Source organism: Pteropus alecto, unplaced genomic scaffold, assembly GCF_000325575.1.
Source record: "Pteropus alecto unplaced genomic scaffold, ASM32557v1 scaffold164, whole genome shotgun sequence".
Classification (NCBI taxonomy): domain Eukaryota; kingdom Metazoa; phylum Chordata; class Mammalia; order Chiroptera; family Pteropodidae; genus Pteropus; species Pteropus alecto.
Window position 1 is genome coordinate 9,325,914 of NW_006439568.1, and position 24,499 is coordinate 9,350,412.

General features: G+C 34.7%; 1 protein-coding gene across 1 annotated transcript; it reads left to right on the top strand.

Moving 5' to 3' along the window:
* Nucleotides 1–474: 474 nt before the first annotated feature.
* Nucleotides 475–20,763, top strand: RAD21 (RAD21 cohesin complex component). Its single transcript, XM_006916599.3, has 13 exons — nt 475–651; nt 4,843–4,972; nt 6,156–6,255; nt 7,985–8,091; nt 8,692–8,898; nt 9,364–9,489; nt 9,832–9,954; nt 11,714–11,937; nt 13,222–13,381; nt 13,819–13,967; nt 16,677–16,826; nt 18,267–18,350; nt 19,031–20,763. The coding sequence occupies exons 1-13, from the start codon at nt 508–510 to the stop codon at nt 19,220–19,222; spliced, it is 1,896 nt and encodes a 631-aa protein (XP_006916661.1). The 5' UTR covers nt 475–507; the 3' UTR covers nt 19,223–20,763.
* Nucleotides 20,764–24,499: the final 3,736 nt, after the last annotated feature.

Consider the following 24,499-nt stretch of genomic DNA (forward strand, 5'->3'; position numbering starts at 1 on the left):
AAGTTTCTGCATTGGTTATTAGTATTTGTGCCTGAGTGTTTTCTTCTTGGACAGTCTTTTTTCTTGCCATGAAGAATATATTCTATAGCATTTGGCCAGAAGCAGACTATTTCCGCAGTAATCAGCATAGAAATGGAACTAACACTTTGGAACTTTAAAAAGAATTAAGAGTTTTCTGATGACAGTTTTCGTTTATTTTTTTTAAAGTAGCCCTTTTATTTTAAGATGATAGGCATGAAAGTAATTTGACTCTTTGGTCCTGTTGCCTTTTAGCTCTTAATATTTTGGGGTCTTTTTCTTATTCTAAAATTAAAGCAATAGGTTGCCATTTTTTTTTTAAACGCATGCTCTATTCAAGCCTTTTACAGTTTTCATATTAAAAAGAATGGGAAATTTTGTTTTCAGATTTTTTTTATATGTCTCAAAAAATATTTCAATTCTTACATGGTATTTATATTAACTTTTTTCCTCTTCAGATTTCCTCTTGTTTTATAGTCAACCGGAACAATGTTTTACGCACATTTTGTCCTCAGTAAAAGAGGGCCTCTGGCCAAAATTTGGCTGGCGGCCCATTGGGATAAGAAGCTGACCAAAGCCCATGTGTTTGAGTGTAATTTAGAGAGCAGTGTGGAGAGTATCATCTCACCAAAGGTATGATTGATGTCGATATTTTTATTCACTTTGTTGATTGTTTATTGATACGTAAAATAGAGTTCTATAAAACAACTTTTTAAGTAGGTATCTATGTATATTGGAGACAAAGAGAATCCATAGATTATCCAGAATTCCAGTTTGGTATTTTCTTTCCTTTAAAAAATCTTATAAGTACACAGATAGTTTCATTTGCCTGTTTTAATGTTAGATAAACATGTGGTTGGGCAGTACTCAAATATTTTATATTCGGCTTTCTAGATATTTTTATAGTAAAATATGTGTGTGAGTTTAGGAATTTACAATATTCAAAATAAGGACCCATTAAGTAGAAATGGTTGCAGGAGTCAGGTGTATCTTACCCACCTAGCAAATAGTATCCATACCACCTGTTCCACCTAAGCTTCACAGGCTTACTTGTTGTTTCTCGAAGATAACAAGCATTTTCCCAGTTTCAGAACTTTTGTAAGCTGTGCTCTTTAAAAATTACTGTCTGTCTCCCGCTAGAACGGAGGCCTCGTGAATGTCCTTAACTTATCCTGCTCTGTTCCTAGAGGAGCTTTTATTGACATGCTCTGAAACTTCTGAAGCAATGGTTTTCACCTTTGGATTTCAAAAATAGTATAACTTAAAGTAATACAAGGGTTTTGTGTTGCCAAGAAAAAGAACCTTTTAAAACACACAGATGCAATTATATCTAACATCATTAGCATTTCATTGAAGAATAGACATGTTGTCTTGAAAAAGTACGTAGGACTAATCTCAAAGGAAGTCCTTGAATATAATATATATATTACATCTGTGTTGTAAAAGTCCTTTCCTGGACCTTGTTTTTTATGCATACGTGTACTGAGTGTCCCGCTGTGGAAACGTACCACATCACAGCTGTCTGGCCCAGCATTGAGAGCTACTCTTCTTATAATTGGCAGTTTAGACAATTGGAATTTACTGGTTTTAAAGACATTTCTATCAGGTTATTTATAAGACAGTATTTCAAAACTTTGTTCAAATTAAAACTTTACAGAGGGAAACAGGTGACCTGTAGTCTTCCTCTTATATTTGGCAGTTTAGACAATACGGGCATATATGTTAAATAAATAAGAGTAGTTCTTAAGAAACCTTCAGTATTTTTGATATGCCTTCTAGACTTTTATTTGTGCATGTATTTTACACATAATTTTCCCCCTTTTTATGTGTATGCACAAATAGTGCATTAATTAATGTTTTGTAACAAGACTGCATTCAGAAAAAGCTCTGTTCATAGCTCTGCTGTCATTTTAAATGGTTACATTGTAATGTCATAGTCTCTTATCCAGAGAACTTAAATACAAAAAAAAAAAAAAAAAACAGATTTGACCAAATTTGAAGTAAGATCATTTGGATGTTCATAAATTCACTGCAGAAATATTAATGTGTATGTTTATGGGCGGCTGCTCTAAATGCTCCTGGGAATGTTCAGTATACAGCATATGCACTGTGTTAGCTTTATAATATTCAAAAAGCTCTTAATCCAAAATACATTTGGCCATTAGGATTTCAGATTTCAGATAAAGGATTACGGACCTGTAATTAGGTGGTTTGATTGTGATATATTTTACCAGTGTTGTTTTGGATAATTTTTTTTTTTTTAATTCCTTTGGTGCTATTCAATGCAGCCATTAAAAATTATGATAATGTTACAAACAAAGCCTTTCCTAAATACAGTCTCGTTATAAAACAGTGCAGTTTTTATGTACACACAAGAAAGAAGAAAAATTATGAGTGCATGCACACTTAAAAGTCTAGAAGGCATGCCAAAGTACTATTAAAGATTTCTCTAGGTGGTAGGATTATTTTTATGGTCTTTATTTTTTAAAAAAAAAAATAATCATTTAGTAAACATTGCTTGCTAAATGTTTTGTTCACATTTCACAAGTCTTTTCTTAATATTGATGTTCAGGAACATAATTGATGGGCTAGGTGATAAACATATTATTTAGATTTCTGATATACATTAACAATTTGCTCTGTGAGGAGATCATACCAGTTGGCACTGCTGGTCAAATTATGTGGAAACAGGATGTTTTTTACTTTTTTATTGGTATGTTTATTGAGATAAGTGAATGGAAAAGGAGAAATTTAGCTCTTTTTTTTTTTTAATTGATAGGTGTGGCTAATCTTTAACATCTATAAGCAAATATTGAGCTTGATTTAGCTTAAAAGGACAAAAAAATTTTCACAGTATTTGCAGAGTACTTTGTACCCTGTTAGGGATACTACAAAATATGACACAATCAGATATATGAAGGTTTGCACCAACGGCCATAAAACAAAGCATTCATAAAGGTGACGAGTAATGTAAAAAGATTGTGGAATGTATGTGAGAGAGAATAACACTTTAAGATCCATTTGTAAGTAGGTTTTTATTTGATCAATTTTGTTTTATTATTGTGTTAGAGATTTCCACAAGATTAACTGACCTGAAGATTTCTAATGTTTGCTATTGGTGTGTAGTTCTTATTATGGGGAAATGTTGGTTAAATCATTTAGAGCAAGTGTCAGACATATGACCAGTCGCAACTACATGTCTTCTCTCTTTTCCCTCTTCTGGCATCCTCTGCAGAACTTTCCTGGATATGTAGCCTGTTGTTTATGATACCTACACTCAACATAAGCTAGCAACTAAACTGGGAACCAAACTAACCCAGGAAGAAAGCCTTTTTTGTCCAAACACCACTTTTAAAGGTTGTTAATTCTGAACAAAATAGCAGACAAAGGTGTTTTTTTTTTTTTTAAATCTCCCTTTCTTAAAATGCAGTCATAGTCATTTTAAACTTTCTAAGACCACATCATAAAAGTAGATCATTTTCCATTAGGAGCAGTGTTTTAATTGGGTATTTTTCATATCATATTTATCATCTGTTAAGTCCTAGATTTTATCACAAATTTATTATAATTTTATACACTTAAAAATATATAGCAGTAAACATCAAAATTTATGCTGTAAATCATGAAATGGGCATAATGTATAGCCTGAGAATCATCATAAATAGAATTCCTAGATACAGAGAGTATACATAGAATTTAAAAATAACTCATTTTATAAATAACAATTTACTAATCATAACTTAAGCAAATATTTAATAATGTTCTTTGCTACCTTAGAATTTGCTAAGTTCTATGGTGTGATTTGGAAAATGATCTGGGAGAGTTTGAGTTCATGCTGTCTTATTCTCTCAAAAAATTTTTCTTATAGCCAGAGGAATTTTGAGTCCTTCTATTTACATTGAGTGTTTACTTGTCTCATTCTTTTTCCAACTACTGTATCTCATCTCACATAAGCATTGATCGAGATCTGCCTTGAAAAAAGCAGGATAAAAAGTATATTTTCTGGTGAAAAAGATGGGGTACCATTGTCTTTTATCAGTATGCTTTCCAGCCAGGTAATAAAACCTCGGTGAAAAGTGGCTTAAACAATAAGGAAATTAACAGGCTTACTTAATTAGTACTTTAGAAATAGCAAGGTTTAGTTTGGTTTGATTCAGAAGTTCAGTGATGTCATTCAAGGACTCACATTCTTAGTTTGTTGGCTTCTTGTCCTCATACTTATGGCCTCGTTTACAGGGTGACTGCAAACAGCTCCAAGCTCTACTCACAACACAGAAGGGAGAAGGAAGAGAGGGGCATTTTTCTTTTATTGGAAAAAAATCGTAGAAACTGTGACAAACTTATTTCTCTTTGGCTGAACTAGGTTACACTCCCACTCAGGAACAAGCATTAGCAGAGAAGACTCAGACAATCAATCATCCTTCGAGGCTGGGGACAGTCAGTTCCCAAACAGAATCTCATTTCAGTTAGCTCGCAAGGAGCAGTGGCTCTGGATTAGCATCCAAAAGTGCCACACACTTTTTATTTTGCTAATCACAACAGCAATCCATGGAACACCTTAGTACCTACTTCATAGCTACCTTCATGTTTAATTCATGAATTAACTGCCAGTCTGTCCTTTGGGGATACTTGGGGAATTTACTGGTAAAGGCACTGAGAAATCTAGGTGAAAATGAGGTAACTTCAAATAAATGATAAAAATATGAAGATATAAAGCAAAAACTGCCTATAAATTGTACAAAGTACAAGGTTTGAAGTATGATTACCTCTAAAACCAGAAAATTAATTTTATAAATTAGATTAATATTAATGTTTTCTTCACAGGTGAAGATGGCACTCCGAACATCAGGACATCTTTTACTCGGAGTAGTTCGAATCTATCACAGAAAAGCCAAATATCTCCTTGCAGACTGTAATGAAGCATTCATTAAGATAAAGATGGCTTTTCGGCCAGGTGTTGTTGGCTTTTTTTTTTTTTTTTAAACTTTGGAGCTTCTCGTGTTCAGTGTGTAAAACTGCTTAAAAAATATTCTAAATCAACATGTTTTGTTTTATGTTCATTGCAGTATAAGGGACCCTTCAAAATAGGGTGAGGCTGAGAGAGGCAGTCGTTCAAGGCAGTATTCTACTTCTGTGATTACGACAGTCACTCGTTTTTGTTCTTCCTCTGTAGCTGCCTTTTTCTTTTAACCCCTTTTGCAGCAACTTTTGTAGAACTCAGGCATCAGAGATTAAACTGTAGAAAACCAATTATATGATTTTTTTTAATTTAGCTCAGATAAAAAAAAATCTTAGGATTTTAATTTTTTTCCTGAATAATTTTAATGTACAGTGTATCTTTAAAATTAAATTCACTTTTAAGTTGAAAATTTTTATTAAATGTTCTCAAAGTTTTTGTCATTTTGTTTTAGGTAATGATTCTAAACTTTTATCTTCATAGATAATTACTAGGGGATATATCTGAATTCATATCATTCTGTAATTTTTTAAAGCATTGATATTTTATTCTAAATTATCTGAATGTATTGGAGAGATGCTTTCTACAGTAGTTTCTACTGAGGCAATATTCTAGTACTTCAGTTTTATTGTATGAACAGTGACATTTTTGAGATCTAAGATTTTATTTAAAAGTAAAATATTTAGGCAGAGGCTGTGTTGAATTATTTCTTAACACGTAGCTACTAAGTGCCTTTTGTTTAAATAATTGTTGGGTTTTTGTTTTTGTTTTTGTTTTTTTATCTTTTGAAGCAGTCCCTATTTATTATAGACAACCTGAAAAATATAGGGGAAAATATGAAGAAAATGAAAATCTTTTAGTCTCACTTTCCCTAAAATAACCAACTTCTCTTAACATTTGGGGTACTTGTTTGCAGTCATTCCTTTTTCTCATAAATTTCACGTTTATTTTAAAAACTTATATTTGTTCATATCCTTATAAAGACTTATTAGCTTAACACATAATTAGTGCTTTGACTTTTTTATATAGCTATGATTATAGAAAAACAAAAATAATTGTGCATCAAAGTACTTTTCTACTTTCTAGAATATAACCTTAGGAAATTATACTGACTACCTTCCTTTGATCCCTGGATAATGTATAATGTAGCCAGGCCTTGAAGCTTCCATTTCTTTTCCAGGTGTTGTTGACCTGCCTGAGGAAAATCGAGAAGCTGCTTACAATGCAATTACTTTACCTGAAGAGTTTCATGACTTTGATCAGCCACTGCCTGACTTAGAGTATGTCTTTTTTTTTTTTAATTGGTGACTTGGTCTATAAAAACACATGTTATTGGCTTCCTTCCAAATGTATAGTTTTCCTTGGAATGTTTTGACATTGGGTTAACAGCTAAAATACATGTACTTTGTTTAGGATAGTGTGTAAATATGAAACGTATAACCTAGAAATGCTGCTTCTATAATAGTGTAAATGATGTGAACTTTAACACAGTTAAGAGAATTCTGATGTGCTTAGGCCAAAGCTATGTAAGGTGACCAGTTGTGGTGTGTGCTTTGTATAATGACGTCAGTAAACTTGAACTATTGTTTCATGATTTTTCTTCAGGGGAATCCATTAAAATCATCTACTGGTTATTTTATTTTATTTTTTTTTGCCAGGCTATTCTCAGCCACAATTTTTTTTTTTTTAATAAACATGAAATAACTTTCTGTGAAGAATGTGAAAAAGTCATTGTCACAACACACATTTAAGGGGAGAAAGTTGTACAGAGATGGCCCTTACAGCAGAATACTATGGTATATTATTCCCCTCAAGTCCTCAAAATTCAGTTGATATTGCAGTGACAGGGAATGTGACTAACTGTCCAAGTAATTAAGTTGCACAGTTGTCAACCAAGAAAAACTCTGTTACCAAGTCCATTTATTTTTTGACAATATTGTCTGCTTTTTAAAATGATTTATTCCTAATTAAATTTGATTTATGTTGTTTTTTTGTGTGTTAATTAGTGCTAGGCACTACCTAGCCGCTTTACTGTTTCTTTCCTCTTTTACTTCTTTTTTTTTTTTAACATGGAAATGTTTTAACATAGAGAAAAGTGGAGGGATTAGTATTATGAATCCCAAGTATTAATCATCCAGCTTTTTTTATTATCAATATATTGTCAGTTTTATTTAATATGTATTTTCCCAACTCACCTTCCAACTGCTACTGGATTATTTTAAAGCATATTACATATGTTATCTGTAAATACATCAGTATTTATCTCTTTAGAGGAAAAAAATTTTAAGACATAACATCAAACCTTTAGAAAAATTATAGTAATTTCTTAATATAATATCCAGTCAGTGTTCAGATGTCCCAGTTGACAGTGCCTTTTTTCCTTTCTTCCAGTTTGTTTGAGTTAGGGTCTGTGCAGAGTCTGTGACTGCACTTAGTTGGTATGTCTCATAAGTCTCTTTTAAAAAATATATACCAGCTCTTGGCGTCTCTCTTATGTTTTTCCTTGCTACTTATTTGCCAAACAAGCCTGGTGATTTGTTGTGAACTATTTACATTCTGCATGTGGCCAATGATACTGCAGATTGGTGTTTAACGTTACGTTTTTTTAAATTTATTTAATATTTTTAAACAATATGAAAAGTTATCTGTTAGAGGAAGAAACAGTCTCAGAAAAGCCTGGAAAGTTCAGAGTTCACATAGCCTGTAAGTTGCAGGGCCCTGATAAAAACCTATGCCTATCTGTTCCATGTATTGCTAAGTTTTTCCTCTCTATACCATATTGCTTTATGTAGTGATTTCAGCATATGATATGTTGCTTGCCTGGTCACTGATGGCTTTAAAATTTAAGTACAGATTAATTTCCAAGTCATTTACTTAGTACTAAATTTTAAGGCTCCTAAAACCTTGATAGGTTGTATGTTTTTTTCTTCCAGAGACACTTGAGATTATTTTTCTTATAAATATATTACAATGAGACTTGACTAAAATGTATTTGAAATAATTTTATAGTGACATCGATGTGGCCCAGCAGTTCAGCCTGAACCAGAGTAGAGTAGAAGAGATAACCATGAGAGAAGAAGTTGGGAACATCAGTATCCTACAAGAAAATGATTTTGGTAAATCACTAGCCACTAGCTATAATGTATAATTGTGTTTGTCTTTTGAAAAAGAAAACCAGGCATGTATTAACATTCATGGACGGAAAGACTTAAAATTTCATCTTAGGCATTTTCATCAGGAGAATTTGCCTTCCTACCAGTATATTAAGCATCATTTCCATTTATGCACCAAACTTCAAAGTTTATTCTTTGCCTACACCTGCTCCCTGTACACAGTGATAGGACCTATGCATTGATTTGTGTGACAAGTGCCAACATTAAAGTGTTACATGCTTTTAAAGTATTTTGGAACAGTTGCATTGTGTACCTACTATTTTTTTTGGAATAGTAGCAAACCATTCTTTTCTTGATGAAAACTTAACAAGAAAGTTTAAGTCTATGAATGTTAATGCAACCTAACAGACATATATATTTAGATGTATTTGACATTTACAGTAACCTAAGTTTGGATCTTGGAGTTGAATTTGCTAGTCATGCCTCAGAATCAGTTTATGAAATATAAATGCTAAAGATTTAAAATTGTAAAGATTGTTTTTCTTTTGTAACAGTGATGCTTTTAACTTTTTCAACTAATGATTTTGACTAAAATTTGTTCAGGTGACTTTGGAATGGACGATCGTGAGATAATGAGAGAAGGCAGTGCTTTTGAGGATGATGACATGTTAGTAAGCACCAATGCTTCTAACCTCCTGTTAGAGCCTGAACAGAGCACCAGCAATCTGAATGAGAAAATTAACCATTTAGAGTATGAAGACCAATATAAGGATGACAATTTTGGAGAAGGAAATGATGGTGGTATATTAGGTAGGTCACAGCGAGTTGGTTATTCTAACAATTTTCTTTATGCAGTGTTTAGAGCAGTCGCTAATTCTGGGTCTTGAGTAAATAACTCTCTAGATATATATGTGTAAATTGTGACCATTTTGTTCAGTAGAAGTTTTCTGTAAAACTAGCCTAAAAATGTCATTCTGTTTAAAAGTGCTTCTCTCAGGGTTTTTAATTTTCCTAGTTCTTAAAACTGCTATATTTGTGTTTGATATCTATGTTAAGTAAATATGTTTTAAAATAGAGACGTAAACTAGAAAATATAAATTAGGAATGAGGAATATTTTTATATACTGTTTATACTTTTGTACACTACCATGAAGAGAAACATGCAAATTGAATAGATTTAAATTTTTTAATCCATTTTAACATTTTTCTAGTGATTAGCTGTTGTTCTTTTAGTATTTTTTTCAAAAATTATAACAATTACATTCTCTATTTCAGATGACAAACTTATTAGTAATAATGATGGTGGTATCTTTGATGATCCCCCTGCCCTGTCTGAGACAGGGGTTATGTTGCCCGAACAGCCTGCTCATGATGATATGGATGAGGATGATAACGTATCAAGTAAGCATTTCAGGTTCAGTGATCTGGGCATGAGTGTATGATATCCAGAAGGACATTTAACATAGAAGACCACAGACTAAAAGTTTAAGCTTTTAATGAACTATGAATCTTCTTAAAAATAGTGATTATGATTGATTGCTTATTCTGATTCTTTTAGGTGTTTATGCCACTCCTCCTTTTTTGGCCAGTGGGTTCAACTCTGGAGGGACTTCCTCATAGCTAGAAAACTTTTTTCTTGGTACCAGTGGGTTTTTCTGTTTCACAGATGGGTTTTTTTTTTCCCATTTGTAGGATATATATCAAATACCTGAGCCTTTTGTGACCAAATTTTTGTTTTTATAGTGGGTGGGCCTGATAGTCCTGATTCAGTGGATCCTGTTGAACCTATGCCAACCATGACTGATCAAACAACACTTGTTCCAAATGAAGAAGAAGCCTTTGCTTTGGAACCTATTGATATCACTGGTAAGCATACTTTTTGACTTACAAAACTTAGAACATAAGGTCCTAGCTCTGGCTCTTGTTCACTGATCATTCTGCTACTCTCATTTTAGATAACTAAGCTGCTTTCTCTGTCACCTATCGTAGGACCTTTATTTAATTCATATATAATTATAGAATATATAAGTTGCTGTGAAATATAAACATATAGAACAAGTTTTCTAATATGTATCTTAGTCTTTTGGGATTCCCATAATGCTAGCAGGGCACATATGTAACAATTAGAAAACTTTATAGTAAAGTATAGGACTGATTAATCAATTATTTTCCAAAGTTCTGGATTCTATATAGTAGGGCTGCAATTTAAGAAAACCTAAAAATACTTTTTTAATAGTAAAGGTTCTAAAAGCAATCTCCTGTTTCTTTCAGTGCTTATTAAGAAACATAGAAAACATTTAATGGGGTGAGAGTGCTGCTTAAGAGAAGCAATTTGAGGTATATAATTTGAACGTGAAACTCAAAATTTCTAGATGGTTTATGGGTACAATGGGCTAGAATACTTGTAAAGTTACAGTATAATTCATTATGTAGTTATTGTAAGTAGAAACAAGATTACCTTTTGACTTTCCTACTTAGAATCTGATTGGCAAAAGCTGTGACTTGGGCTTCTGGTTTATAAAGAGTGTTTACTATCTACCTGACTGTTTAGGAACTAAAAATGTAACAATGAACAAGTCTATCCTCACAGAACTTAAATACTAATTAGGGGAACATGAGTGATTAAGTAAAACCTGTACTGTGACAAATATTACAGAGAATTCTAAACGAGATAAGGGAGATACACTGCAGTGTTTGTAACATAGGGAAGTTGGGCTTGGCCGTCTGTTTTAAGAACTTGAACTTTGGCTTCAGAGACAGAAACTCTTCAGTAGCTGGAGGACAGGGATTAGACAAAGAATGTCACTCTGTAACATCTTTTTGAATCTTGAACTTTGAACCACAGGAATATTTTATATATAAAACCTGTGATATATAGTATGTCTTATTGGATGGAATCTTGAGGAGTTTATTTAATCCCATGAGCTTTTTATGTCTTCAGAAATTGAGATAATGCTGCCCACTTTGCAAAGGTTTTAGTAAAGGTTAGAAGTGAATATATAAAAGGTATCTGTGATAGTCCTGGACCTGGAGTCCGAGGTCCATCTGACTGTATTTGAGCTTGTTTCACTTCGTCAAGCCGCTTGTAGAACTGCCATATACGAGTTGTAACTTTTCCAATAAAAATCATAGTAATTGCAACCACTTATGGAGGTCTCAGTCCATATGCCAGACAGTATACTAAGTATTTTACAACTCCTATAAGTGCTTGGCCATATTTCAAGTGGGAAAATGAAGAGGTAAGGAAGATAGGGTTAACTCTTCTTAGTGGTCACTCAATAAGTGGCAGAACCCAGTACTTAAGTCCAAGTATGCTATGTGCCATGTTTACAGTATAAAGCTACATGGGCGAATATGTATTAGCTCTTAAATTATTTTACACATTTTGTACTAAATATGTATTCATTTAGTTATTCAGCAAAGTTTTGTTGAGCACCTATTGTATGCCAGCCTCTTTTCTATATGGTGCTTGGGAAACCTCATTTAAAACCAATTCTGCCTTCATAAGGCTTAACTTTTCTAGTAAATGTGTAGAACATTGGGATACAATGAGACCCAGTCTGGTTGTTGTGCCTTTCATGCTGCCCTGTCAGGAAAATGACTTTATTTTCTTTTATCATTTAAGTCAAAGAAACAAAAGCCAAAAGGAAGAGGAAGCTAATTGTTGACAGTGTGAAAGAGCTGGATAGTAAGACAATTAGAGCCCAACTTAGTGATTATTCTGATATTGTTACTACTTTGGACCTGGCACCACCCACCAAGAAATTGATGATGTGGAAAGAGACGGGGGGAGTGGAAAAACTCTTCTCTTTACCTGCCCAGCCTTTGTGGAATAACAGACTACTGAAGGTAATATAATTTGGAGAATTTTTTATTTCATATACATTTTGACCATTTAAAAAAATACTTTTAAAACCTTCATGTGAACCATTTTTGATCAGTTATTTTTCAGCTATATGGTAACTTTCTTAAACCACAGTATTCTGAACATAACTTGATCTAAAAGATCATGATAAGTGACACCTGCATCTCTAAAAAATGTAGAATGATTTTTCTCTGTACTAAAAAGCTACTAGCATTTTTAATAATAGTTCTCCACAACCTCCTATGATAAACTGTTCTGTGGCCTTAGTGTATACTGTGCTTCAAGTCTATACAATCTTTAGATGTTGCTTTCTGGCCAAAACGTGGTAGTTCTAGTGTTCCCACAATTAAGAATTCTGGCTTTATGAGAATAAGCCCTTTTCTGCTTGCTTTAGGTTCCAGTATATTCCAAAGCAAGGTTCTGAAGCATCTGATGAGTGGCATGGTGCTGTTAGGCTCTTATTCTTTCTAAAGTTGAAATATGCATATAGCCAATTGATTTTACTTTATATTTTACTATATTCTAAATTTAAGTGTTTCAGAGTAGCAAGACTATGGTAAACTGCTATTTATTGAAAGCACAGTCATATAATGATTTGAAAGATTTGTATTCTCTGACTCAGTTGTCTTACAGTTTTTCCTAAGAAAGAGGAAATTTTCTGTAATTCAAAATACAGAAAAGCCATTTCTGTGAAAATGTTCATTACATTGTTATTTACAGTTAAATTTTTAAAAAGAAACAAAATATTGAAAAATGGTTCATTTTTGAGATACCTATACACACCCACGCGTGTGCACACACACACACACACACACACACCTGTCTCCACTTGGAATATTATGCAGTCATGAAAAACATTAAAATGATAGTTAATGAGTACCATATACTATTAAGTGAAAAAAGCACTTTGTAAAGAAAACTATTTGACGATTACAGTTAGATTGGGTTTTAAGTGTATCAATATGAAAGTAAACTGTAAGCAAATAAATTTAAAACTTAGGTGTTATCTCTGAATTACAAGATAATGCATCAAAATTTTATTTTTTTCAACTTTTCTAAAATTGCCATTATAATTTGAAATCCTGTATTTAAAATCATTTTAAGATGGAATGAAGTGTGAATGTTAATAACATTAAGTAGAAATCATTCTAAATCATATGTATACTGATTACAACTGTTTATTAAAACATGGAAAATAGAAATGTCAGTGGTGAGTTATCAGTTAATGTGATTTATAATTGAGGTGTTTTCTTAACATTTTTTTATAGCTCTTTACACGCTGTCTTACACCTCTAGTTCCAGAAGACCTTAGAAAAAGGAGGAAAGGAGGAGAGGCTGATAATTTGGATGAATTCCTCAAAGAATTTGAAAATCCAGAGGTTCCCAGAGAGGACCAGCAGCAACAACATCAGCAGCGTGATGTTATCGGTCTGTTCTGTGGGAATAGTTTTCCTGATGAAGTTTTACATAAACATTCGGCTTAAAATTTATCTATGTATTGACAGAGTGAAAGAAATCAGGAACAAAGAAGTAGACTCACGTATTTTTGGACAGGGAAATACATGCCTTATTATATTATTACATGTGATTGCCTTGTTAGAGATGAAGCTGTCTCTTTTTAGGACTGGATGAGTGATAGTCTGCTAAAGGATTGTCCTGCATTGCACTGTAGGTGGGACTTGTCCTTTTAAGGCCTTTTCCCACCTTTAACTGTATTGTTATAAAGTGAATTATCTTTGTGGAGGTAAAATTTTATTCAGCCATCTTCATTTGAGAAAGTACCTGTGTATTAATGATAAAAGTAAATGGTCCTAAAATATTAAGACTGTATGACCTAACTCTTCTCTTCATATGACCAATTGCAGATGAGCCCATTTTGGAAGAGCCAAGCCGCCTCCAGGAGTCAGTGATGGAAACCAGCAGAACAAACTTGGATGAGTCAGCCATGCCCCCACCACCACCTCAGGGAGTTAAGCGAAAAGCGGGACAAATTGACCCAGAGCCTGTGATCCCTGTAAGCAAGCATCTCTCTCCATCATAGTGTTGGGGGGTATTCATTTTAAATCCCTAGAAATAAGGCGTTGTTTAAGGAGCTCTTGTAAAATAGTTTAGGCAGAAAATGCAAAGGACTGAGCCTAGAGAGGAAAAATGGCAGCTGAGGATTCAAGCACAATGCACCTAAAATGAGAGAACATGCTCTGGGAATTTTCAGTCTTTCTGACTCTTACTGGATAGTCTTGCTTCATGGTGGCCTAAAGTGAGCATCCTTAGTTAGTATGACATGCTTAACACTGAACTGGGTTCTGGTTTATTTTATTTATTTTATTTTCATTCCTTTATCAACAAGATTGAGCATTCTTTCTCTGGTTTTATTGAGAAATAATTAACATTATAACACTATTAAGGTGAAAAACTGATTTCACATATATATTGTGAAATGATTGCAATAAGTTTAGTTAACATTCGTCACCTCACATAGTTCACTTTTTTGTGTGATAAGAACTTTTAATATCTACTCTCAACCACTTCCAAGTATATAATACAGTATTAACTGTAATTACCATACTGTGTATTAGAGCCCCAGAACTTATTCATCTTATAACTAAGTTATCCTCTGACCAACGTCTCCCCATTTTCCCCCAGCCCCCAGTAACAATCATTCTTTCTGCTTCTATGAGTTTGGCATTTTTAGATTCCACATGTAAGCAATAATATATAGTATTTGTTTTTCTCTGACTTCCATCACTGAGCATAATGCCCTCAAGGTTCATCCATGATGTTGTAAATGGCAAGATTTCCTCCTTATGGCTGAATAATATTCCATTGTATGTGTATATCTTATCTTCTTTATCCACTGACTGACGCTTAGGTTTTTTCGATAATGTTGCAATGAATATGGGGGTGCATATATTTTTTTGAGGTAGTAGTGAATTTATTTCCTTCAGATAATACCCAGGAGTGGGATTGCTGGATCATATGGTAGTTGTGGTTTTCATTTTTTAAAGAGTGTCCATACTGACTGCGGTCATGTACACTCTCACAAGTAATGCACAGGGGTTCCCTTTTCACATCATCGCCAACACTTATTTTTTGCCTTTTTGATAGTAGTCATTCTGACAGGTACGAGGTGACATCTCATTGTGGTTTCGATTTGCATTTTCCTGATAACTAATGAGATTGGAGCATCTTTTATGTATCCGTTGGCCATCTCTATATCTTTGGGGAAATGTTCAGATCCTCTGCCCATTTCAAATCAGATTTTTTATTTTTTTATTTTTTGAGTTGTGCGAGTTCTTTATCTGATAAGCGGTTAATGGCTAAAATATCAATTGCAAATATTTTATCGATGGTATCTTTTGCAGAAGCTTTTTTGTTTGATATAGTCTGACTTGTTTATTTTTGCCTTTGCTTTTGATGTCAGATTCAAAATATATTTGCCAAGATCACTGTCAAGGAGCTTACTGCCTAAGATTTTTTCTAGGAGTTTTATGGTTTCAGGTCTTAATTAAAAGTCTTTATTTTGAGTTTAATTTTGTGTTTGGTGGCAGAAATCAGGGATCCAGTTTTTTTGGCACTATTTATTAAAGAGATCATCCTTTCCCCGTTGTATATTCTTGGCTTGTTGTAAATTAATTGACTATTTCTGTGTGGGTTTATTCCTGGGAGCTCTATTCTGTTCCAGTTTTTGGCTTAATCTTTAGCAAACATTCCTGCATATCTCTAGTACTAGGCAGTTTTAGGCTTTCTTACTAAGTAATCAATATATTTTTCAAATTACTAAAAAAAAAAGTAACATCTGGCTACTCTATTCAGACCAGCTATCATTAGGTTCACTTAAAATAGGAAAATTAAAACAAGCATAAAGGAAATAAGGTCTGGTTTAGTATTTCCCAACCTAATTCTATAGAATAAATGAATCTGAGCAAAGAGAAGCTCTTTGGGAACCTTAGTCTCTTGGTTTAGCCTCCATTAAGAGATAATTGCAGAAGAATACTCTGCCAGTTTTAAGAACCACTTCTCTGTGCCCTCTGGTGCTAAGTTGTCAAAAAGAGCATTTTTCTTTTGAGCTCAGGAATAGGAATGGGAATAGGTAAATGAGTGAGTTATTCTAGTACCACTCTCCTGGTATTGTTCCCTTACCATTCCTTTGGTTTGTTACAGACTATTTTTTAATGTTTTCAACTATTACTAAAGCCTGAGGAAGGAAATTCAAGAGCTGGACCTAGAAAAATAAGTCTCCTTATTCCTATTTGCTGCCATAGGAGCTCCAAGGCTCTTATTTAGAGCCCAAGCTGAGTTGTGCTAGCTTCAGGCAATTTTATGCAGTAATGGTTGGTAGTACCAGGCTAATTGATGGTAAAGCTTTTTTGTACTGTCCTGGAGTTCAGTGGGTTTTGTGTTTTTTTCCTAAAATGCTACTACAGAAAATTTGGGGGATTTTTACTATATTTTTCTTATTTGCAAATTCTCACATAGAGTTTTAAGTAAGTATAAGAAAATAACTAAAAAGTATAAAAACCACTTTTCTAAGATGACGCTGCTTTTTTCTGTTGTAGCTTTACAATAAAAAAAAAAGATGTATATTGTATTCAATTGTGAGGAATTATGGCAATATGACCCCAGTATTTCTCATTTTGAAAACTTTAGCAGAATATATTGCATATTTAAAAGAAGCTGCTTTTAAAGTGTACATCTTAAATTGCCTTATTTTCATTACTTTAAGCCTCAGCAGGTAGAGCAGATGGAAATACCTCCTGTAGAGCTGCCTCCGGAAGAGCCTCCAAACATCTGTCAGTTAATTCCAGAGTTAGAACTTCTGCCAGAAAAAGAGAAGGAGAAAGAGAAGGAGAAAGAAGATGACGAAGAGGAGGAGGTAAAGTAACGTTGTAGTGAGCTCTAATGAATAAATTCCCATTCAAGCTTTAGTGAAAATCTCCATCCAGCTCTTTTACTTTTCATATTGGAGATAACTGAGCATCAGAGTGATGAAAATTGTTCAGACATAAGCAAAATGTAAGAATGTAGTCACATTCTAGTGATCTAGTTCATCCTTAAGAACATCAAATTTTGGCTCCCTTGTGGGCTTTTGAAGGACATGGGACTGCCTTTCACTGATATTTTGCTTGGCTTCTAAATTGTAGCTGCTTTTATCTTCTGGTCATTTCTTACTGTTAACTGTGGCCTGGAAATCAAATATCCAAACATTTCTCATTTGTATGTGTGGGTTTTGTTTTCATTAGACCGGGGTGGGATATGACTTGGCTAAAATAGATTGAAGGCTTGAATGACTTAAAACAGTAGAAGTGTTTTAGGAATGGATTTTCCTTTTCCTGAGGCATGTTTTGGCTGTTCAGTCTTGAAGTTGTATAAGACTTAGAATATATTCTTTAAGTTTAAAGTGTCTTCCAGGTAGCATTGAAGTTTTTAAAATTTCTTCCAAGACTAAAGGTTATGCATTGGACACATTTTCATGTGTTTATATTTGTGATTTTTTATTATGCCAGCTATAGATATCATAACCACTTAGTGCTTAGAATGTAATAGGAGCATTACGTTGTTTTAAGTCAGACTTAGCCCGGAGCTACTGGAGCGTAGGTGCGAGTGTGTGCCAGTATTGTAGACTTAGTACGGAATCAACATTTGAAATTGTGCTTCCTGTTATGTGTAAAGCTTTTTACTTCTGGCTCTTTGGAACGTGATATATTGTTTTAGCCTGGTTGCATCTCAGCTCCTGCCCCACACCAATTTCAGAAAGTCATTTAGGTAGGTAGCAGGTGACTAGGAGCTAGGCGGCTTGAGTGAAGTATATCATTTCTTTTAAAACATCATGTAGACCAGTACTGCTTACTCATTTTTGCTAGTTTGTGGGTTCTTTGGTACTGGTCCACAATGAGATTAGGAATCATCTACAATACCATGCTATTAAAAAAAAAAATTCAGTTGAAATAAACTGTGTTTAGTGGCATAGTTGATTTATATCCCAGCATAAGTTCCTTATCTTAACAGGGGCCAAATAACCAACAGCTCACCAACCAGCAATAGTCCATGGACCACGCTGTGTAGACCACATCCTTATAGACCAGTACAGAATCATATATTCAGCCAAATGTTTGCTTGCAGGTACAGAGGACTTTCTTTTGTAATTTAAGAAAGACAAACTTCTACTAAATCTATGTGATTTTTCAGCAGCATCAAGTATAATTTCTCCTACTCAAAATAAGATAGTTTAATTTAGAGCTCTCAGGCGATGTAGAAATATTTTGGTTTGTCAGCATTTTCTTAAAGTACGTGTTGGGGGTTCAATTTTATTCAGGATGAAGATGCTTCAGGGGGTGATCAGGATCAAGAAGAACGAAGATGGAACAAAAGGACTCAGCAGATGCTTCATGGTCTTCAGGTATGCCTGGATAAAGTTTTCATCACAGATTTTGGGCATTGCTCACTCAAAAAAAAAAAAAAGTTATATGCTATAACCAGAAAACCTACCTTTGTGAAACTTTTTCCAGAACATATTTTAAACTGTTAGGCCAAGAGTAAGAAGCCTGGCAGGTTTCCAGTGACTACTTTCCTGTGGTTCTCTTGCAAAGCAGAACTGTGGTGGTGATTTATGGTACTCCTTTATGTGTCTCCATCTTATATTTGATTGAGCAAATTTAATGTGTTCCAAACATTAAATTTGTCCATTCGTGGTAGTGTCAGATGTCACTTACCCTTGGGCCTTACTGCATCAGAGGAGGTTGCTTGAGCATCTGACATACTAGGCAAGCTGCTCAAGGTTTCCCAAAATAGATTCAAAAGATAGATAGACTGAGAACTATAAGTGCCAGATTTTGCTATTGTATCATATTAAATGTCCAGAGAAATGAGTCATTTTAATATTTCTCGAAACTGCTTATTTCTTGTATTTGTGGTTTTAGACTTACTGTAGCATTTTACCTTCTTAATTAATGAGAATCACTTTGTGCTGCTCAAAAAAGTCTACTCCCAACAGAATAAAGAAGCAGTGTGCTTTCTCTAGAATCCAAAATTGGCATCTTCCTGTGCAGATCACTTTTAATTTTTTTTTTTTTTTTTCAGCGAGCTCTTGCTAAAACAGGTGCCGAGTCTATCAGTTTGCTTGAGTTATGTCGGAACACGAACAGGAAGCAGGCTGCGGCGAAGTTCTACAGCTTCCTGGTCCTGAAAAAGCAGCAAGCTGTTGAGCTGGCACAGGAGGAGCCCTACAGCGACATCATCGCCACACCTGGGCCCAGGTTCCACATGGTTTGAGCAGCTTAGCGGCACTAGAGCTAGTGTTCAGGTCACTAGTGTGTACAAATTGCCCCCATGTGTAGGGCACACAAAACCCTTTCAGAAAATCTAGATTGTTGTCTGTACAAAGTCTCTCTCTGCCTTTTTCCTTCATTTTTTCCAGTATTTTAAATTTGTCAGTTTCATCTTTAAGGGAAACTGCTTTTATAGATTGTGTTCTGATGGAGAAAACGAGCACCTCAAGGACCCAGAAGATTAACAGCTCAGAACAGATGTGTGCAATATTGGCACGCACGTATAACTTTGAGTAGCAGTTGAAAAATCAGGATTTTTATCTTAATTCTCCGTTACTGCACTGGAAAAGAAAACTTGTCAGGAAAAATCCCGACAGTTTAAGAACTATGGAGTGCGTCTGTCTTTGACAGAAAGAATTGTCTTTTCCCGTCAGTAATACCGGCAGTCTTCTTGGTAACCAGTACTTAGGGGTGGTTTCCAAAACACAGATTGTCCTCTTGAAATACTGAGATAGGTTTTAAAGTAGAATTCCATAATGACCAAGGGGGTGTGTGAAATCGTGTTGTAACTAATCCCCTTCAGCTACAAAAAGATAGAACTTGCTTTAAAGTGTTCTATTTGATAAATCATTCCATTCGAATCTTTTTAATGGACCGTACTATCCTGAAATCTGTTTTAGTGAAGCTCTAAAATGAGCAGAAATAGACTTTTTAGAATAGAATGAATTTTAAAAACCTTTATAACTTTCCAGGGGCTATAAATCAAAGTTTTAAAAAGATGTTTGGATATATTTGAATATTCAGATCATGAAAATAGAATTTGCTATGCCAACTCAAAGGACAGACTGATGGGAAATTGTACACCTGGTTGACTTAACCTTTCAGCAGACAATGCTGTAAAAACGGATGGCTTTTCTGATATTTATTATAAGTTTTATTACTGACCTCTTTTTCCAACGCTGCACACTCCTGTGCTTGGAACTTTAATAGCTTTGCAACAGAAATCCTATATCCAGTTTCCTATAATTTAAGTGAAAACATCCAAATAAAGGCTTTATTATTAACAGATCAGATAGCACCAGAAATTATGTGACTATTATGATTATCAAAACGTGTCTTAACTTTTTAGGGCAAAATTACTCACACTGAAAGTTCTAGCTTAAGTGTTGGCACTTTGTGGAGAAAAAAATCATTTTTGAAACTCAGACTTCAGTGTATATCCAGTAATTTAAAATTATGTGAAATGTTTTAAATTTGTGAACTCGTAATTACTGTTTTGATGATTCATTTTCTTGAGATGGTAATTGTATAAACTTGCTATTGCAGCTTTATTTTCAATATGATGTGCCTGTAAACCATGGATTTTTCTCCCTTTGTAAAAAGACATTGTAGATAATTGAATGATTATAGAAGGTCATTAGTTTCTTGTTACACATTTTGTTAGTCTGGTTTTTGTTGCTTATTGGGTTTAATATTGTTCTTGAAAATAGTTGATGCTATGTTATGTATAACTTTTCTAATAAAAGTTGTGTTATAAGCTGTAAATTTTTGGAGTATTGGTTATTCAGTTAGTAACCCTGGAAAACATTGGTGAAGAAGTTCATTGTGCCTTATGTAGAATAATTATCCATGCAAATTATAAATGAATTTTTCAAAATATCTTAGACTAAAAAGTGAAAGACTTAGTTTAAGAGAAGAGCCATGTGATCTGAAACTTGGATAGATGTAGACTCTAAAATGAAACCAACAGGTGCTGAAGGATCTTTGGAGCAGAACGCCTAAAAAGAGGTAACAACACCCTGTTAACGCCTAAGTACGTCCACATTATGACATGCCAGTGGGTGTATATCCTTGAGCTCTAAACAAAGCCGATAAGCATGTTCTGGAGATTTCCTGGGTTCATCTGAAAAGCATACTGAAGGCCAGGACATTTGTTAAATTGGAATGTTCCCACCTTTGTATTCAAAACTCTGATCTGTCTCACCCCCAGCTGTGAGCTTTACAAACTAAGACTTTATGCTTAAGTCAGGGCTTAAACTATAACGAATTGAATGCTGTTGATAATTGGAAAAAGTGTTGACTAAGCATCAATTATCCTAAAACCGAAAAAACTTTAGGGCTCACCACTTAAAGAATTATAATCTAATCTGAGATTGTTGGGACCCTGGAACACAGCATGCCAAAATACCCAGGGTTAGTCCAGAAAGTTCTCACGTGATAAAAAGCTTATGCTAAGATTTGAAAGATGGCTCAGCGTAGTAAGTAAAGTGAATGGTTTCATTTTGCATACAGCAGGACCATGAGTATTTGGTTTGGGACCGGTGGAGACTTAGAGTATGATCGTCCCTAAAATGCTGACCTATCAGATGCCTGCAGTAGAAAGCCGTAGGCCAAGACCCTGGAAACAGCTTCTCAGTACCCTGCCGACTTCTAATGAAAGTGAGATCATACCTGTTCCCAGGAGTTGTGAAAATCCCATGAACTAATTAAAAGCAGTTTGAAAGGCAGCTAACCTTTATGTAATGGGGATAAACATCAGTTTTTCCAGGTCACCCTGGTGCACATGCTTGGGCAAGGTTCTTCTTTCTGATCTAGGGCACCTCAATCCATCTAAATCCAAACTGAACTAATTCTACTTACTCTTTCAGACCCCCTAATGCCTCACCTTGGTGAGTGGCTCCTTCACTTTCCACATCTCCAGTACTTTACAACTCCAGTTTAGACTGGCCACGTTTCAGATGTGCAATAACCATATGTGACTAGTGGCTAGCGTTATTAGCACAGCTCTAGCAGGACATTAAAAGGTCACACAATCTTAAGGTAATACTCAAACCTATGCAAGGTGCTTAGAGTCTATGTCAAAAATCTAATGTTAAGATAGCTTGCAGTTTTAATAGGGTTGTCAGAGTAAACCTCATTTAGAAAGCAAAGTTCTGAGCACAGGCCTGAAGAATGTTAGACAAGGATGTACAAGGGAAGAGTGTTTCAGAAAGGGAATGACTAGAGCAAAAACTGAGACTTAAACATGCCTGCCATGTTCAAGATAGGAGGCAAGACCAGACATTGACTAGAACAAAGTGAGGAAGTAATAGGAAATACGAGATAGAACAAAGGCTCCCAACCTTACTGCCCTTTGCAGTTACCCAGAGAGCTTGAAAAAGTGCATCTGGGTTTGACGCCCTGTGGAACATTTCTCCAGGTTCTTATTGCCCTCTGTAAAATAGTTGAATAGAGGCACTGGTGGAAAGAATTTATACAGTAATGGATCTCACACCACAATCTTTGAGTAATGTTAATACTCCTGGAAGCTCGATCTTATTTACTGCATGGTTTGAAGTAAACCTTGACATGCTGCACCAGTACCTGATTTGAGAAAGACAGGTCAAGTGAGAAGTAAACGTGCAGTTAAATGGGACAGGGTTACTTGTCACTATTCGACTGTAAATTTGGGCCATTGGTGCAGAACTTGCAGTCTTGTGAAGATTCCATGAAATAAAGTGCCTAAAACAGTGGGCATTCAGTAAATGGGTAATGTTTAAAGCAAGATATTCATTAGAAAATGGAGTTTTCAGAATATGAATTTGACAGTGGGATGCAAAACAGAATGAAGATATTAACAGTAGTTTTAAACACTGGAATCTGAGTGAAATGCCAGAAGGAACCTAGAGGATGGTCATTCTCTGAACATTTCCTCCCTTTCAGCACATTATCTTCCCTCTGTCTGCAATCCCGTACAAAGTGAACAGTCCTGGGCTGCAAAGATAATACAGGAGGCTCCTAAACTCCCCAGCTTCTGTGGACACCCCCAATGTATAGCTACACATGGAGCGATTTCCTTTGAAAGAAATCCAGAAACTAGCTGAGTGACTCCTACGCTTTGGAGAACAAGAAAATACCCACATAAACAGGAAAGGCTGAGTCGCTCCCACTATAAAGCCCACCCCCAGCACAGTGATAAACATTTAAGAGGAAACTCACAGCCCCTATCTTCTCTGACCAGTGAAGGAATTAGATCTCCACATCTAGTACCACAACTTTTAAGACTCCCAGAGGGATGGGCCCCCAAAGTACCTAACTGAAAACCAACAGGGCATTTGCCCTGGAGACCCGCAAGCCTTAGTAAACAAATCCTTAACAGGTGCAGTGAGCTCTCACCATGGCTACCCCTCAGGCAAAATAACCCATCTTCCCAATCATCCCCTGAAAGGGCCCTATTTGCATACTTTAAAAACTACTGCCTAAGGGTCAGGCTTCTCTTCTAGCACTCCTCCTATAGGGGCTGACTGATTCTCCCCTGAGTCATCAAAAAACCCAACAATCAAAAGTCCTGGACCAGATTTCTTCAGAAGTGATTTTTACCAAAGAGGAATTAACATCTATCCTCAAATTCTTCCAAAAAAATCAAAGAGGTAAGGTGCCAAGCTTATTTCAGGAAGCCGTTATCCTTATTCCAAAACCATACAAAAACATTACAAAAAAAAAGAAAATTATAGGTTAGTAGTCCTGATGAACATAGATGCAAATCCTCAACAAAATATTAGAAAAGTGAATTCAGCAATACATTTAAAAAAATCATATAATCAATTGAGATTATTCCTAGGATGCGAGATTGGTTCACTATCCATAAGTCAATTAACGTGATACACCCCATAAACATAATGAAGGTAAATATATGATTATATCAGTGGATGCAGAAAATGCATTCGACAAAATCCAGCATCCATTTATGATAAAATGGCAAAATGGAAATAGAAGGACCATAATTCAATAAAGACAATATATGACTAACCCACAGCTAACATCATACTCAACAGTGAAAAGCTAAAAGCGTTTTCTTTAAGATCAGGAACAAAAACAAGAATGTCCACTTACATCACTTTAACTCAACATAGTATTGGTAGTCCTAGCCATAGCAATTAGACAAGAAATAAAAGGCATCTAAATTGGAAAGGAAGAAGTCGAACTGTCATTTACAGATGACATGACACTGTATACAGAGAACACTAAAGACCACCAAAAACTGTTAAAACTGATAAATGAATTCAGTAAAGTAGCAGGATACAAAATTAATATTTGGAAATCGGTTTTGTTTTTATACACCAGTCATGAACTATCAGAAATAGAAGTTAAGAAAATAATCCCATTTACAACTGCATCAAAAAAAAAAAAAAAAAATACATAGGAATAAGTTTAGCCAAGGAGGTAAAAGACCTATACTAAGAAAACTATAAGACACTGAAGAAAGAAATTGAAGAATTTACAAATAAATGGAAGGATATAC

What these genes read in the sequence shown, in the direction of transcription:
- RAD21 (XM_006916599.3), top strand. Translation starts at nt 508, where the DNA reads ATGTTTTACGCACATTTTGTCCTCAGTAAAAGAGGGCCTCTGGCCAAA. An exon ending in AAATGATGGTGGTATATTAG is followed by an intron (nt 8,899 to 9,363) that starts GTAGGTCACAGC and finishes TCTCTATTTCAG; the next exon opens with ATGACAAACTTATTAGTAAT. An exon ending in ACCCAGAGCCTGTGATCCCT is followed by an intron (nt 13,968 to 16,676) that starts GTAAGCAAGCAT and finishes CATTACTTTAAG; the next exon opens with CCTCAGCAGGTAGAGCAGAT.